Raw genomic sequence first — 13,944 nt, 5'->3', positions numbered from 1 at the left:
TTACATGTTAACATACAAAATAGTACACTACCTACCTAACAGGTTTTGCTTATTAAATATAAACATTTCTCATTCAATTAAGACTTATTTCAGAAACTCTTTTGAATCGTGAAAATGTAGCTGGATTGTACGTATAAAAACTATGCCTACTTAAATATTTTTATTTTTTATTAAAAAAACGTATAGAGTACAATGAATTAATGGTTACCTATTACAAATAAATAGAACATGGCTTACAAATTCTAAGACGATAGGATTAAACCGACGCGGGCTACTAAATCGAAGTAGTGCTCAGACTTTAGTTTTCTACTGACTGAACTGTAATAGCAATTTTTAAAGCGAGAGAACAAACCATGTAAAAGTTAGGGTGTGATCTTTTATATTTACCATTACTAATTTTAATGTTATTCATGAAATCAAAAAGGTCAGAAAATATGTACACACTTCTATTTTATCACAGCTAAAGAAAATAAAATCAAGTTATTAGCACACAAAAATTATCGATTTTAGTTATTAATTATCAAAAAAAGACGTGTGGCACTCGGGGACTGCCGCGGTAAAGCATGCCTTCAAGCAACACCTCCGTGCCCGTCGGAGTACGGAGCGTGAGCTTTTTTTCGTTCCGGAATTTCTGGATTCGGTCCCCGCGCTCAAAGCTCGCGATAGATATACAATAGCTTAAAATATAGTAATATCAAGGGAACTGGATAATATTTTCATTTAAAATTAAATATGTAATATAAAATAACTTACCTATTTTACATATATTCTATCTCAAAGGTATTGATTAACGAACAATAGATTATTATACTTATCAACTGAAATCTCCATTAACGTATTAACTGTTTATTTTTAGTTTCGGGCATTTCACAAGCAATAAACATAGTGTTGACAATATAAAATTATAGTTTTTTTACAAGTGGTAACACTCATGGGAAGTCCCTGTCATAGACAAATACAATACATATAATTCAAAGAATTAATAAAATTTACCTATAGTGTACACTTTAGTAATTAGTATCATTACTTTTTGCCTGAATTATGAAAAAAATATTATATCTATCTGGTTAACCTTTTGAACGCCAATGACATCTATAGATGTCATGCGCAATCGTGCCCTGTGCGCCAACGACACCTATACATGCCAAGAAACAGATCATAGATAAATACAAAATAAACATATTAAACCTTTACTTTTACGTGTTTTATTTATACAGTTTATGAACTGAATCCCCAGTTATTACATAATTGTACACAGTAAACAAAATTGCCAAGTAGTTATTCAAATATTTGATGACAAAAAATAACTTAATTAATGGCTAAAAAAGCATGTTCTCTCGCGCCAATGACATGTATACGTGCCTACTAGTGATGTAGTGTAATATTCAAGTAACTTCATTAAAATTTCAGCGAAATTATTCTAATTCGCTTAATTTTTGTAATAACTACAAAAAAAAATATATAAGCTTAGTCACTGAGAAAAAAGGTAAATACTACATTCTTTGGTATAATACCATATTGTCTATATTGTGGATATTGTTGATTTGAATATTTTCCTTTTCGCTAATCATGCGCATCCCTAGCACAGTATCGATATGCAATCCCTTCTGCGCCATTGACATGAATAGATGTCGGACTGGTGACGTCGTAAGCGCGTGCCGTGTTGTTAAGTGCGGAAAGTTGTAAAAATATTTTATCGAGTAACTATTGCCGAGAGTGTGAGTGCCTTTATTAGAATATTCTTATGATACAAATTGTCGCTATGTCATATCAAAATATGGTAACCTACATATAATTAGTATTTGTAATAACTCAAGTATTAAACTAAATGATTGGAAAATAAATATGTAGTTTTAGAGCTATTACGCACTGTCGACAAGTCGCCGGCGACTGTGACTTACTATAGTTTAAATAGGGGCTTGCGCACTGTCGTCCAGGAGTAAGTCCAGTCGCCGGCGACTGGTCGACAGTGCGTAATAGCTCATAATGCAATTCCCTTTATTTAAAGGTAGTTGTTTTGATATTTACAAATAAACACTCCATAATAATACCTATAGTTCATATAAACTTAATAAATAAACTCGATAAGTTATAATAATATACAGCTACACATCCCTAATCAGAAGCGAGAGATTATAAAAAAAAGGATGGTTGCCCGCGCCATTGGCATGTATACATGCCAATGGGGCGTAACTGATAGAGAATAGTGCTGTAACTTGCTGCAATTTTATATGTATTTTTGTATCTCAAAAGGTTGATTTTTTTGTTGATAGTTGCTATTTAAGGTGGTCTTAAGTTTTTACAGTAGGAGATGAAGTTAAATAAATATTATTTTTGTGTTATAAGCTGTTTATTCAAATATTCAGACGTGAATTATTATGTTTATCGATAACATTTTGGAATCCCTACTATTTTCAAGGTTATCTCATTGAATTTGTGGCTTGGCGTGGAGGGCACGGCGATGCGTTTTTGCTCTGGCGGTCAAAAGGTTAATAAATTACGTCATCATTGATCGTATTTTACTTACAGTTTATAAAAAATAAGTTATTTTTTCATTGAAATCTTCTCCTAAAAATTAGCAACAAACTTCAGTTATATGCGAAACTTAACACCCTTAATTTCAGCAAATATATTACAAATTACCACGAAGTAATTCTATTTCATTTTGTCAACTGGCAATAATTGCTTAAGTAAATTGTTTCCAATGGGGGAATCCCCGACAAATTGTAGCAGAATACAATTAATTATATGGTACATATGTCAAAATAGACAAGTCAATCAAGTATTTGTATTCTCTTTGAAGTCAATGTTATCAGTTATGTGGCGTATGTTTGAGCCTTGGTCAAGTTGGTCTTCAATCTTCAGCTATTTTCTTTCCAAATTTCATCCAAATTGGTTGCGTGGTTTAGCTTTGTCACTTCAAAAGTAAAAAGTATAAAATAAAGAGGCTGTCGCGGACTTTGATGTGGTTTTTTAATAGATAATGTGGATGTTGAAGGAGGTTTGTATAACTTGTTAACTTTTAGACAAAGTGAAGCCGTGGGCGGCAAGCTAGTGCATTATTAATAGGTAGTTTTTAAAGCAATCAGTTAAGTGTTAAATACTTAATAACTATTGCTATCTATAGCCATTCATTAATACTTAACATTAAGACGTCACAAACACAGAGTAAGTACCTAATATACTACGTAGTCTCTCAGGAATTAGCACAAAGTTCATTGATGTACACATTATTAAGTATATATATACGAATAATTTTATAAAGCTGAAAAGTTTGTTTGTTTGTTTGCTTCAGCACGGTAATCTCAGAAACCACAGGACCAGACCAGAAAAATTCTTTCGGTGTTAGATATTCTATTTACAAAGAAGGCTATAGGCTATATAACATCACGCAAAGACCAATAGGAGCGGAGCAATGCGAGTAAAATGGCGAGGCACAACTAGTAGAGAGAGACAACTTACACATATTTGATATTAAGAATACGTTACTAAATACTACTCGCTGGAAGAATCATTTAACACACCACAGTCGATTGATTACCTCGTCTTTTCGGGCGTAAAGCTATTTACTTATATAAAATTCTGTTTAAAACCATCGAGTTTAAAACACAAACTTAAAATTATGACAAGGTTAACTTAGCAATAGCAAGGCATAACAAAACCCCGTCTTTTGATAAATTTATAAGAAAACAACTATTTTTTAGAAATATCTTTATTATCATACAAACTAAAGAGAGATCATACAAATGATTTAAAAACAAAAATACGTGTGGCACTCGGGGACTGCCGCGGTAAAGCTATTGCATTATGCATAGCATGCCTTCAAGCCACACCTCCGTGTCCGTCGGAGTGGGGAGCGTGAGGTTTTTTCGTTACGGAATTTCTCGATTCGGTCCCCGCGCTCAAGGCCCGCGATAGAAGCTATGCAATAGCTTAAAAACACAAATGGTTTTTGGATTCACATTTCTTTTCCTGACTAAATGCCTATACAAACTAGAGCGGTATCCGCTGCCGCCGTGGGAAGCGGTGTCCGATGGGCACGCGATTATATCTCTTACGAAGCATATTATAGAATATAGAGACTCTAATCGCGTACCGATCTGAGTACGGTAGCGAACAGCCGACCGTTGTAGTTTTAATAGGCCTTAAAAAATGTACGACAATAGATTCAAGGTCTTTAAATAATACATTCTAGTATGGACGGGATTTTCCTATAATTATTTATTCGTATGTGTGAATCTAAAAAAAATATCTGAATTTTTGTAGAATATGAAATATACATGTTTTCTTAAAGTAAAAAAAAAATATATATATATTTGTGGAATTTATTTTTATTTTTTCGTAGACTTTTGTAATGGTAATTTAAAAAATATAGTCATTTTTGACGATTTTTTTCTAAGAAGTTATACGTTTTTAATATACGCATATTTCCCACTATTCGTATACTTTTTTCATAGATACAGAAAAACTGTTTATACTTACATCTACATACAGAATAAGGCACTGTTTTTTATTTTTATTAAAAAAATAATATCATACTTGGTGTAAATACATATTATACGGTTTCTATTTTGACAGTTTTCATATCGCAGAGAGACATATTGACCTAGTTAAAAAACATATTGTAGGTAATTGTAATTCGAGTAAGGCTTATTGCTATGTCAAATGACGATTGCAAGACGAATGTTTACATTAAAACAATTAAAACGCGCCGTTGCCGCCTCAGTTGATACAACCAAGGTGCGGCAACGTCGCAACCAACGCTCGTCATGCGTTTGTAGCGCGGAGCGGCAACGTTATGTTAGTCGGTCGAAGCGCGGTGCGGCAACGTCGAGTTATCCGCTTAACGTGCAAGGCGGGAACGTCGCCTCCCGCTTATTGTGCGCACAATAACGGTGTTTTTAATTCGAGTGAAGTAAATATAAACCTAAATGTCACTGGAGTGACCGAGTTTAACCACAAAGAACGTCTAACTACGTTGAATTATAATAAACACGGTACAGGTACCTGTTACAAAACATAATATTAGTGTATTTCGGTTATTAGAAGGCTTAAGATTAGTACGTCTGTGTAAGTGAAAGTGAATTGGAGTAATTTAAAGATATTGTCATTGTTTTATAACAGTTATTAATTGCAAAAAATATTATACACAAAGAAATAAAACTTGATGTGACTGTACAAAAACCCGGTTGATTATTTTTATATATATTTTTCCCGATATGTATGTGTTATGATCTATTATAAAAACAATATCTCATGTGTATTGGTCCAACTCAAGTGTTCAGGCCCAACATCCATAGTAAAATGCCCATTCTCCTTTGAATATGAATTTGAAAAATTTATGACTTTAATCAATAATTTTAACTGAACAGAATATATTCAGAAGTTTTAAAACTGGATATTAGAACACATTATGTACTTAAAGCTTGTGTTGAAATTTTTGTTTATATTTTTATTAAGTGTTTAAACATAGTATTGAATAAACACATTCTGTCTCTTTCCGTTACACGAATTACCATTATGTCTCTCTCTACTGTCTTTCAATACTTTCATACTTCAAATTGTTTATCTCTTACTTTTATTAAATATCCAATCTAGATTTCAATTAGTCAATTCTCTTTTTTAATAAAGTTTCGGTGGGAATTTTTATTTTATTTTAATTTATTTATTAATATCAGTCAATTTTATTAATTTATATTTGAGCACTAAAATTATGCAGTCTTTTTTAATAATACGAATTATGGGACAAACTTTTCGATTAAATGAAAAGAATATCTAAGAATTAAGTGCTTATTCTAAATAACTCTATAAGCAATATAATGTAGCTTATATTATATAAGAATTAAAAAAAATAATAACTAAGAGGTGGGTATGTCGTATTTGCGCGAATATTAAATAATTATTAAGGAAATAATTCACTAATATTAAAACTATAAACAACTAGACTCACAATCGACTATTCATTGACATTAACACCTTATTCAATGGCAGTAATGTTCAAAGTCTATTGTATCGCTCATTAGAAAACTCTGCCTTATACACGCGTAGGCAGAGTTTTGTTTCGGATCATTTTATAGAACAAATTTGTAGTTTTATGTATATTCGCGCATTAAAAACTACTAAGATCATATGAATACAAGAAAAACTTACAAAAATATTTATGTTTTTTCTATAGAAAATTAAATTTTAAGTCTTTTCACTATCACAGTTTGCGCCATTTTCTATTATTTCCGCTTTACATATATTGTCTGTAGCAAAACTAGTATTTTCACTACCATAAACAACATCGCTATTTCTATCACTAAAATTGTCAGCGCTTGTATTTTCCGCGCTTTTGTCTACGCTAAAGTCTGTAGAGGTGATATTTTCTTTATAGTCTATGGTTTCTGTGACGTCATTCGCTTCTCCATTGCTGTCATTTCTAAACTGACAGTCATCTGCATTTTCCACATTGTCTATAGCATATTCAGTATTGCCAGCCGTCATAATTGTCGTCAAATTGCGCAAATAATTGGCCATATTCTCAGTTAGAGCTGACATAATCTGATTTTCGATGCTAATAACGTTTTTGTTCACATTTTCCGTGTCATTTTTAAGCAAATTCGCCAGTATAGGGTTCGCTTTTAACATTTCAGTGTTGCCAGGCGCGATTTCGGATTTCGCGTGCGTTCTCTGATGTAATAATAAAACGTCGGGATCTTTAAAACACTTGGAACATTCGTGACATCTATATGTTACTTTATTTGGTATGATTCTTTTGTCTGTCTGTTCGTTTTCTGTTTGTATTGATGGATTTGAGTCGGTTTCATCATGACTTGTGTCGTTTTGAGATGGTGACGGTTGATCTGGAAATAAAAAAATCGATTTTATAGATTTTTTTGGCTTGATGAAAGCTTAATTCATTAGAATTGGATTAGTTTTAAATGTCCATTTCCTTGTATTATTTATGTTTCATATATCATATAACTTGAAATAAAGTATTATTTTTAACAGTTTATTAAATATGATGATTTTCTTGCCAATTCCATACTTAGACTAAGAATAATTTTGTGAAATTAATGTTTCTCCTTTAAAAATGAAATGTTTTAACCACAGACATGTATCAAGATAGACTAAGCGAGTGTATGTACTTCCCGTGTCCAAACTAAGTTTGTGAAACTTAGTTGACGCTGGCCTACACTCAGTCCGCGCTCGCAGTTCGCCAAGGAAAGACGTGAAGCTGAATAAAGTAAAATGCCGAATTGCGCCGTTATAAACTGTAGAAACTCCACAGCTGTGAGTGGCCGAGTTAGCAGAGATGTTTCCTTCCACCGGTAAGTAATTTTCTAATCAGAATATGCACTATTTATTTTAAAATCAAATAAAGAATATCTGTGGAAAACGATCGTGACAAACACGGATACCAAATCATACGAAATGATTCGGAATACATTGCGGCTTTTACTTGGCACGGTAAAGATCGCGTTGTATGATAACAAGCAATGAATAGCGTCTTCTCATTTTTCTGTTCTCATTTTTCTGTCCAATTTTGTGGTTAGTGATGTTCATTTGATGCAACAGTTCTCGATTCTAATCGATTTTATAATCGAACAGAAAAATGATAATTTGAAGGAGCAATTTTTAGAAAAAAAGGCATAGATTTTTTTGTCATTTAATACGACTTGACCTAGAACTTTTAAGTATTTTAATACAAAGGTACTAAAAATAAATATTATGACATGGACGCCATTAGTTAAAGTGTCATCTTGGGAGTTTTTTAAGAAAACTCCTTATTGTTTAGACTATGTTTGTTTTTTCAGTTTTCCAAGTAACCCGAACATAAAAGAAAAATGGATCGATGCAACGGGACATAAAGATTGATTGATTGACAGTTTCATTACTTTCTTTCGATGGCCTCTCTAGTACGTAGTACATGGTAACTCAATGGGCATATGTAAGAAAAAGCTAAAACACATTAGTTTACTTGTTAGAAGATTAAAAGGTTTATAACTTTATTTTATCATTCCTCTGTCTATGGTAATTATCATTTTTCTGTCTTGAATCGATTTAGTAATCGATTACGATTCATTTATTTGACTACCTCTTAGAAATAGATCTAGTTTGATCTGATTTCTTTCGATTTACTTCGATGGGATAGGACGATACTAGAATCGCCGCGCGAGTGGCGTCCTAATCGATTTAGCGTAAAATGAAATTACCATCACTAAAAAGCGCTCGTGACGTCATAACGCTTCAAGGTCAGTACAAAAAATATGACACGCTTGGTTTTCATACAGATCGCGGTACTTGCGTAGTCTATCTATGTCTGTGGTTTTAACCAAAAAGAATTATGTCTTTATCAATTACGAAGTCGTTTTCGAATATGTTAGTATATATTCAGTAAGAAGTTATAAAAAAGTAGTCTTTTTTTATAACTTCCTACACCTCAACTTAACAAGTATCACTATTCACTACATAGTATAAAAGAAAGTCTGTCCCTATGTCCCTTTGTATGCTTAAATCATTAAAACTACGCAACGGATTTTAATGCGGTTTTTAATAGATAGAGTGATTCAACAGGAAGGTTTTAGTATATAATTTATTAGGTTCTAGACAAAGTGGGCGAAGCCACGGGCGGTAAGCTAGTATTCTATAAAGGTTAATTTCTACAATAATGCAATACTCACCCATATTGACTGTATTCATCCCAGTATCTGTAATGCCAGCGGCTTGCATCGCTAACATTGTCTGCACATAGATAGCTTGCGCCATCTGATGGTGCATCTATAAATTATAATGCTTTTAGAAATGTACAAGCTAGGTTAAATATTAGTTTGAATGTAATAAAAATGTACTGTGATTCTACACAGCTACCTAATTAATGTAGACAGTTGATAACAAATCGCAGCAAGTTAACGACTATTAACAAAGTGAGGGTAGTTGGGTCGAACGTCGTATAAACAACGTCTGAGCGCCTAGGCACGATTCGTACGAATGCCACGAGTCAAAGAAAGGCGGTATTTTATAGTATTCGACAGCTAAGCATGTTCAGAAAGGAAATAGTGACAATACTATTCATTCACAAAAATATTAAATCAAAAGTTACGTCTAACAATGCATAATATAATAATCACTACATAACATAAAACAAAGTTGCTTTCCCTGTCCCTATATTAACCTATGTATGCTTAAACCTTTAAAACTACGCAATTTTGATGCGGTTTTTTTTAATAGATAGTGATTCAAGAGGAATGTTTGTGTATAATAATTATTAGGTTATAGACAAAGGGAAAATAATAATGGTTCCGACAAATAAATAAATCTCCAGCTATCTCTGTCCGACTTTTATTCTAATTTACCAGCGTTATAATAATATACCGACAAAAAAATTCAAAGCATACCGAATAAAATACCTAAATTTTGCTGACACCTATGAACACAATCAAATTACATTTCTACTTAAAAATATATTAAACTTCGAATAACAAAACTAAACTTCTGAATAAAATACTGAACCTCCGACGAGTTTACTGGGTTACTGACAACAGAGGTCATGTCAAAATAATCATTCTTTTACGAATTTTATGAGTTATTTAATTTTCTAGTGTTGGTTACCAAATATATTTTTTAACTCTCAACATTGATGAAAATACCGAAACTGGTCGGACCGCGCGATCGGCTCCGTCGACGCGCAAAAAAAAAATCAAGTTTAGGTTAGGTTAGCCGTTAGGTTAGGTTAGGTTAGGTTTCTTAAAAAAAAAAACTACACAGAAATAGGAGCCCCGCGAAGCGGGGCTCCGTCGACGCGCAAAAAAAAAATCAAGTTTAGGTTAGGTTAGCCGTTAGGTTAGGTTAGGTTAGGTTTCTTAAAAGAAAAATATGCAACAGAAAGTTCAGAAAACCGTCCACAAAACAAAACAGAAAGAAATCATACAGGACATATAGATATAATAAACTGAATTTTATTTTATTCTTTGCTCCCTGTACCTGTAGTAACTAGAATTCATGATTATAGTAAGTACATTTTTGTATTTTTAATAACTTTCTAGACAAGCGCCAACAATAGAAATTTAAGTATAACATTGTAGTAAAAGTAGCACAGAGTTTATGAAAAATTAAATGTAATTGATGAATTTCTAGTTGGCAAGTAAAGGTAATAATTACAAAGCATTGTTATCAGTAGAACATAATTTTATATGGTAAAAAAGTATTACAGCAATTAACCTTTTGAACGCCAATGACATCTATAGATGTCATGCGCAATCGTGCCCTGTGCGCCAGCGACACCTATACATGCCAAGAAACAGATCATAGATAAATACAAAATAAACATATTAAACCTTTACTTTTACGTGTTTTATTTATACAGTTTATGAACTGAATCCCCAGTTATTACATAATTGTACACAGTAAACAAAATTGCCAAGTAGTTATTCAAATATTTGATGACAAAAAATAACTTAATTAATGGCTAAAAAAGCATGTTCTCTCGCGCCAATGACATGTATACGTGCCTACTAGTGATGTAGTGTAATATTCAAGTAACTTCATTAAAATTTCAGCGAAATTACTCTAATTCGCTTAATTTTTGTAATAACTACAAAAAAAATATATAAGCTTAGTCACTGAGAAAAAAGGTAAATACTACATTCTTTTGTATAATACCATATTGTCTATATTGTGGATATTGTTGATTTGAATATTTTCCTTTTCGCCAATCATGCGCATCCCTAGCACAGTATCGATATGCAATCCCTTCTGCGCCATTGACATGAATAGATGTCGGACTGGTGACGTCGTAAGCGCGTGCCGTGTTGTTAAGTGCGGAAAGTTGTAAAAATATTTTATCGAGTATTGCCGAGAGTGTGAGTGCCTTTATTAGAATATTCTTATGATACAAATTGTCGCTATGTCATATCAAAATATGGTAATTGACCTAAATAGGTACAAATACTAATTATATGTAGGTACATATAATTAGTATTTGTAATAACTCAAGTATTAAACTAAATGATTGGAAAATAAATATGTAGATAATGCAATTCCCTTTATTTAAAGGTAATAGTTGTTTTGATATTTACAAATAAACACTCCACAATAATACCTATAGTTCATATAAACTTAATAAATAAACTCGATAAGTTATAATAATATACAGCTACACATCCCTAATCAGAAGCGAGAGATTATAAAAAAAAGGATGGTTGCCCGCGCCATTGGCATGTATACATGCCAATGGGGCGTAACTGATAGAGAATAGTGCTGTAACTTGCTGCAATTTTATATGTATTTTTGTATCTCAAAAGGTTGATTTTTTTTGTTGATAGTTGCTATAAATGTGGTCTTAAGTTTTTACAGTAGGAGATGAGGTTAAATAAATATTATTTTTGTGTTATAAGCTGTTTATTCAAATATTCAGACGTGAATTATTATGTTTATCGATAACATTTTGGAATCCCTACTATTTTCAAGGTTATCTCATTGAATTTGTGGCTTGGCGTGGAGGGCACGGCGATGCGTTTTTGCTCTGGCGGTCAAAAGGTTAACAGTCATAAGATTTTTTCTTAGATTTAAGTATATCATTCGGTCGTTTCGTCATTTTTAGTCGGACAGAAGTAGTCGGAGATTTAGTATTTCGGGCAGTAAATATTATATTTTTAGTAAGGACATTTTTAAATTTATTATCGGAGCTTTTATTACTACCCTAGACAAAGCGGGCGATGCCGCGGACGGAAAGCTATAATATCTATACTAATATTAATTAAAATATTATAAAGCTGAAGAGTTTGAATGCGGTAATCTCGAGAACTACTGGTCAAATTTGAAAAATACTTTCGGTGTTTAATAGCCGATTCATCGAGGAAGGCTATAGGCTATATATCATCTCGCTTAGTCCAACAGGAGCGAAGCACAGCTAGTTATAATATACTCACACTAGTATCAACATTCAAAGCCGCTGGCCACGTAGCTGAGTTTCGTCGTTGCCACTCCTCACCGGGCGACTCTGTCGGTAGATTCTGTGATGGCACTGCGTCTTTTCTGAGTGTTCTCCATTGACCTGCAAATAATGAATAATAATTTATTTTACTGGTAAAACTAAAAAATATCGCTGAGATAATTTTACAACCTACATTAATGACAAAAGCACAAAATGTTAACATTTTTGAAAATTCAAAGGTATCGCATGAAAATAAACGGGTTTGATATCCTGCTGGTAAAAGCATTCATATTTATAAATAAATAAAGAATAGAAAAAAATTTGATCACTATTATTCTATTCTTTCGGTTTTATGTATCTAAGGGACACACCGCGCGCCATCTATTGAGATGATTAACAACCATCTCAACCAATATGAAACACTTTTCAGTGAATACAATATTGTAATTATGGAACACAACCTTTTTGTTGAATTTAATATTTTAAGAAAAGGTTGTTTTCCATTCCATACAATATTGTATTAATACAATACTATGGAGAGTGGCATTATAACTAGAAGCAAATCCAAAAGAATTGTTTTATTTGTTTTGTACGGTTAAACAGCTATGTTTTTAGTTATATGGCAAACAGTATACAAGTTTGATGTGCAATTGTGATACATATTTTGTATTGATAATTGAATTATATTCAACTAGCTTTCTGCCCGCGGCTTCGCCCGCTTTGTCTAAAACATAATAAATTATATACTAAAACCTTCCTCTTCAATCACTCTATCTATTAAAAAAAACCGCATCAAAATCTGTTGCGTAGTCTTAAAGATTTAAGCACACATAGGGACAGAGGAAGCGACTTTGTTTTATACTATGTAGTGATACATAAATGTAAAATTATCTCTGTTTGATTTGATTTGATGATTTTTCTCTGTAGTTGAATGAGTTTGTGATACCTACATGATAGAGAAGATTATTATTTAAACATATATAGAACATACAGAAAACTTTTATAGTGTATAGCGAAGTCAGATTATAGCATATTATGTAAGCGAATTCAAAGGTAAGTGAGAGTTTGATTTGATTTAGTTAAACAACTCAGAAAAATGAAAATATCAATAAACTAAGTTTGTTAGTAGGTAGAAAAGTAGTATATGTATTATTTATAAGTTGTTGAATTACAATTTAGGGTGAGAGATATTAAAGTTAAATAGGCATAGCATTTGTACTAACATAATGTTAGTCGACGTAGCCATTTCGCTTGCTGCTGCTTCTAAAACTGTTATGATCAAGTTTATCGAAGCAGAATGTAGAGTATAAATAATTATTTTACGCCATGCCAATCATTGTATCCTACAACCTTTCTACAGCCTAATTAACTTATAAATCCTCATAAAAATACAACGTGCGTATGTTTATTTACCTTTGTTTTTCTGACCACTTGTTATAGTATAATCATCGGGTTTAAAATGTAGGCTACACACTTTTGAATATTTTGTATACGGTTTTCCTCTTTTCAACACTTCATTCCATAATTTTGCTAATGCCTCATCTCTCGGAAACTGGTGAAAAGAAACATTTTTGGCTTTTCCTGCCATTGACGTACATCGCGGCACTGTGCAATAATAAGGCATTGCTATCTCCTTAAGCTTCGTAAATCACCGGATAACATACCTAGATTTTATTTTAAATAAACTTTACAACAGTATTATGGTATTTTTGATAAAAATAAATAATATTTTGTGTAAACACAAACAATCTGCCGACATGAATAATAAAAAAAAACAAACCGCTTTTATTTACTGACACAGATTATTAAAATAACAAGAGTTGCCAGTTTCAATATATAAAAAATGAAAACCTGAAATTACTTGAAGAAAATTAGAGATTCTTTGAAAGATAATATTGAAAAAAGACGTGTGGCACTCGAGGACTGCCGCGGTAAAGCATAGCATGCCTTCAAGCCACACCTCCGTGCTCGTCGGAGTGGGAGCGTGAGGTTTTTTCGTTACGGAATTTCTGGATTCGGTCCCCGCG

At 32.5% G+C, this 13,944-nt stretch overlaps 1 protein-coding gene across 1 annotated transcript; it reads right to left on the bottom strand.

Moving 5' to 3' along the window:
- Nucleotides 1-5,121: 5,121 nt before the first annotated feature.
- LOC149475328 (uncharacterized) lies at nt 5,122-13,710 on the bottom strand. The gene is made up of 4 exons (XM_089713462.1): nt 13,331-13,710; nt 11,913-12,037; nt 8,667-8,763; nt 5,122-6,845 (listed from the first exon to the last, which is right to left on the bottom strand). The coding sequence occupies exons 1-4, from the start codon at nt 13,539-13,541 to the stop codon at nt 6,187-6,189; spliced, it is 1,092 nt and encodes a 363-aa protein (XP_089569588.1). The 5' UTR covers nt 13,542-13,710; the 3' UTR covers nt 5,122-6,186.
- Between the last annotated feature and the right edge of the window lie 234 nt (nt 13,711-13,944).

The sequence above is a fragment of the Colias philodice genome, chromosome 30, assembly GCF_061535455.1.
Source record: "Colias philodice isolate Cphi_HAF_F1 chromosome 30, ilColPhil1 Martin Lab GWU primary, whole genome shotgun sequence".
Taxonomy (NCBI): domain Eukaryota; kingdom Metazoa; phylum Arthropoda; class Insecta; order Lepidoptera; family Pieridae; genus Colias; species Colias philodice.
Note: the sequence above shows the minus strand (reverse complement) of the source record. Positions and strands in the feature narration are given on the sequence as shown.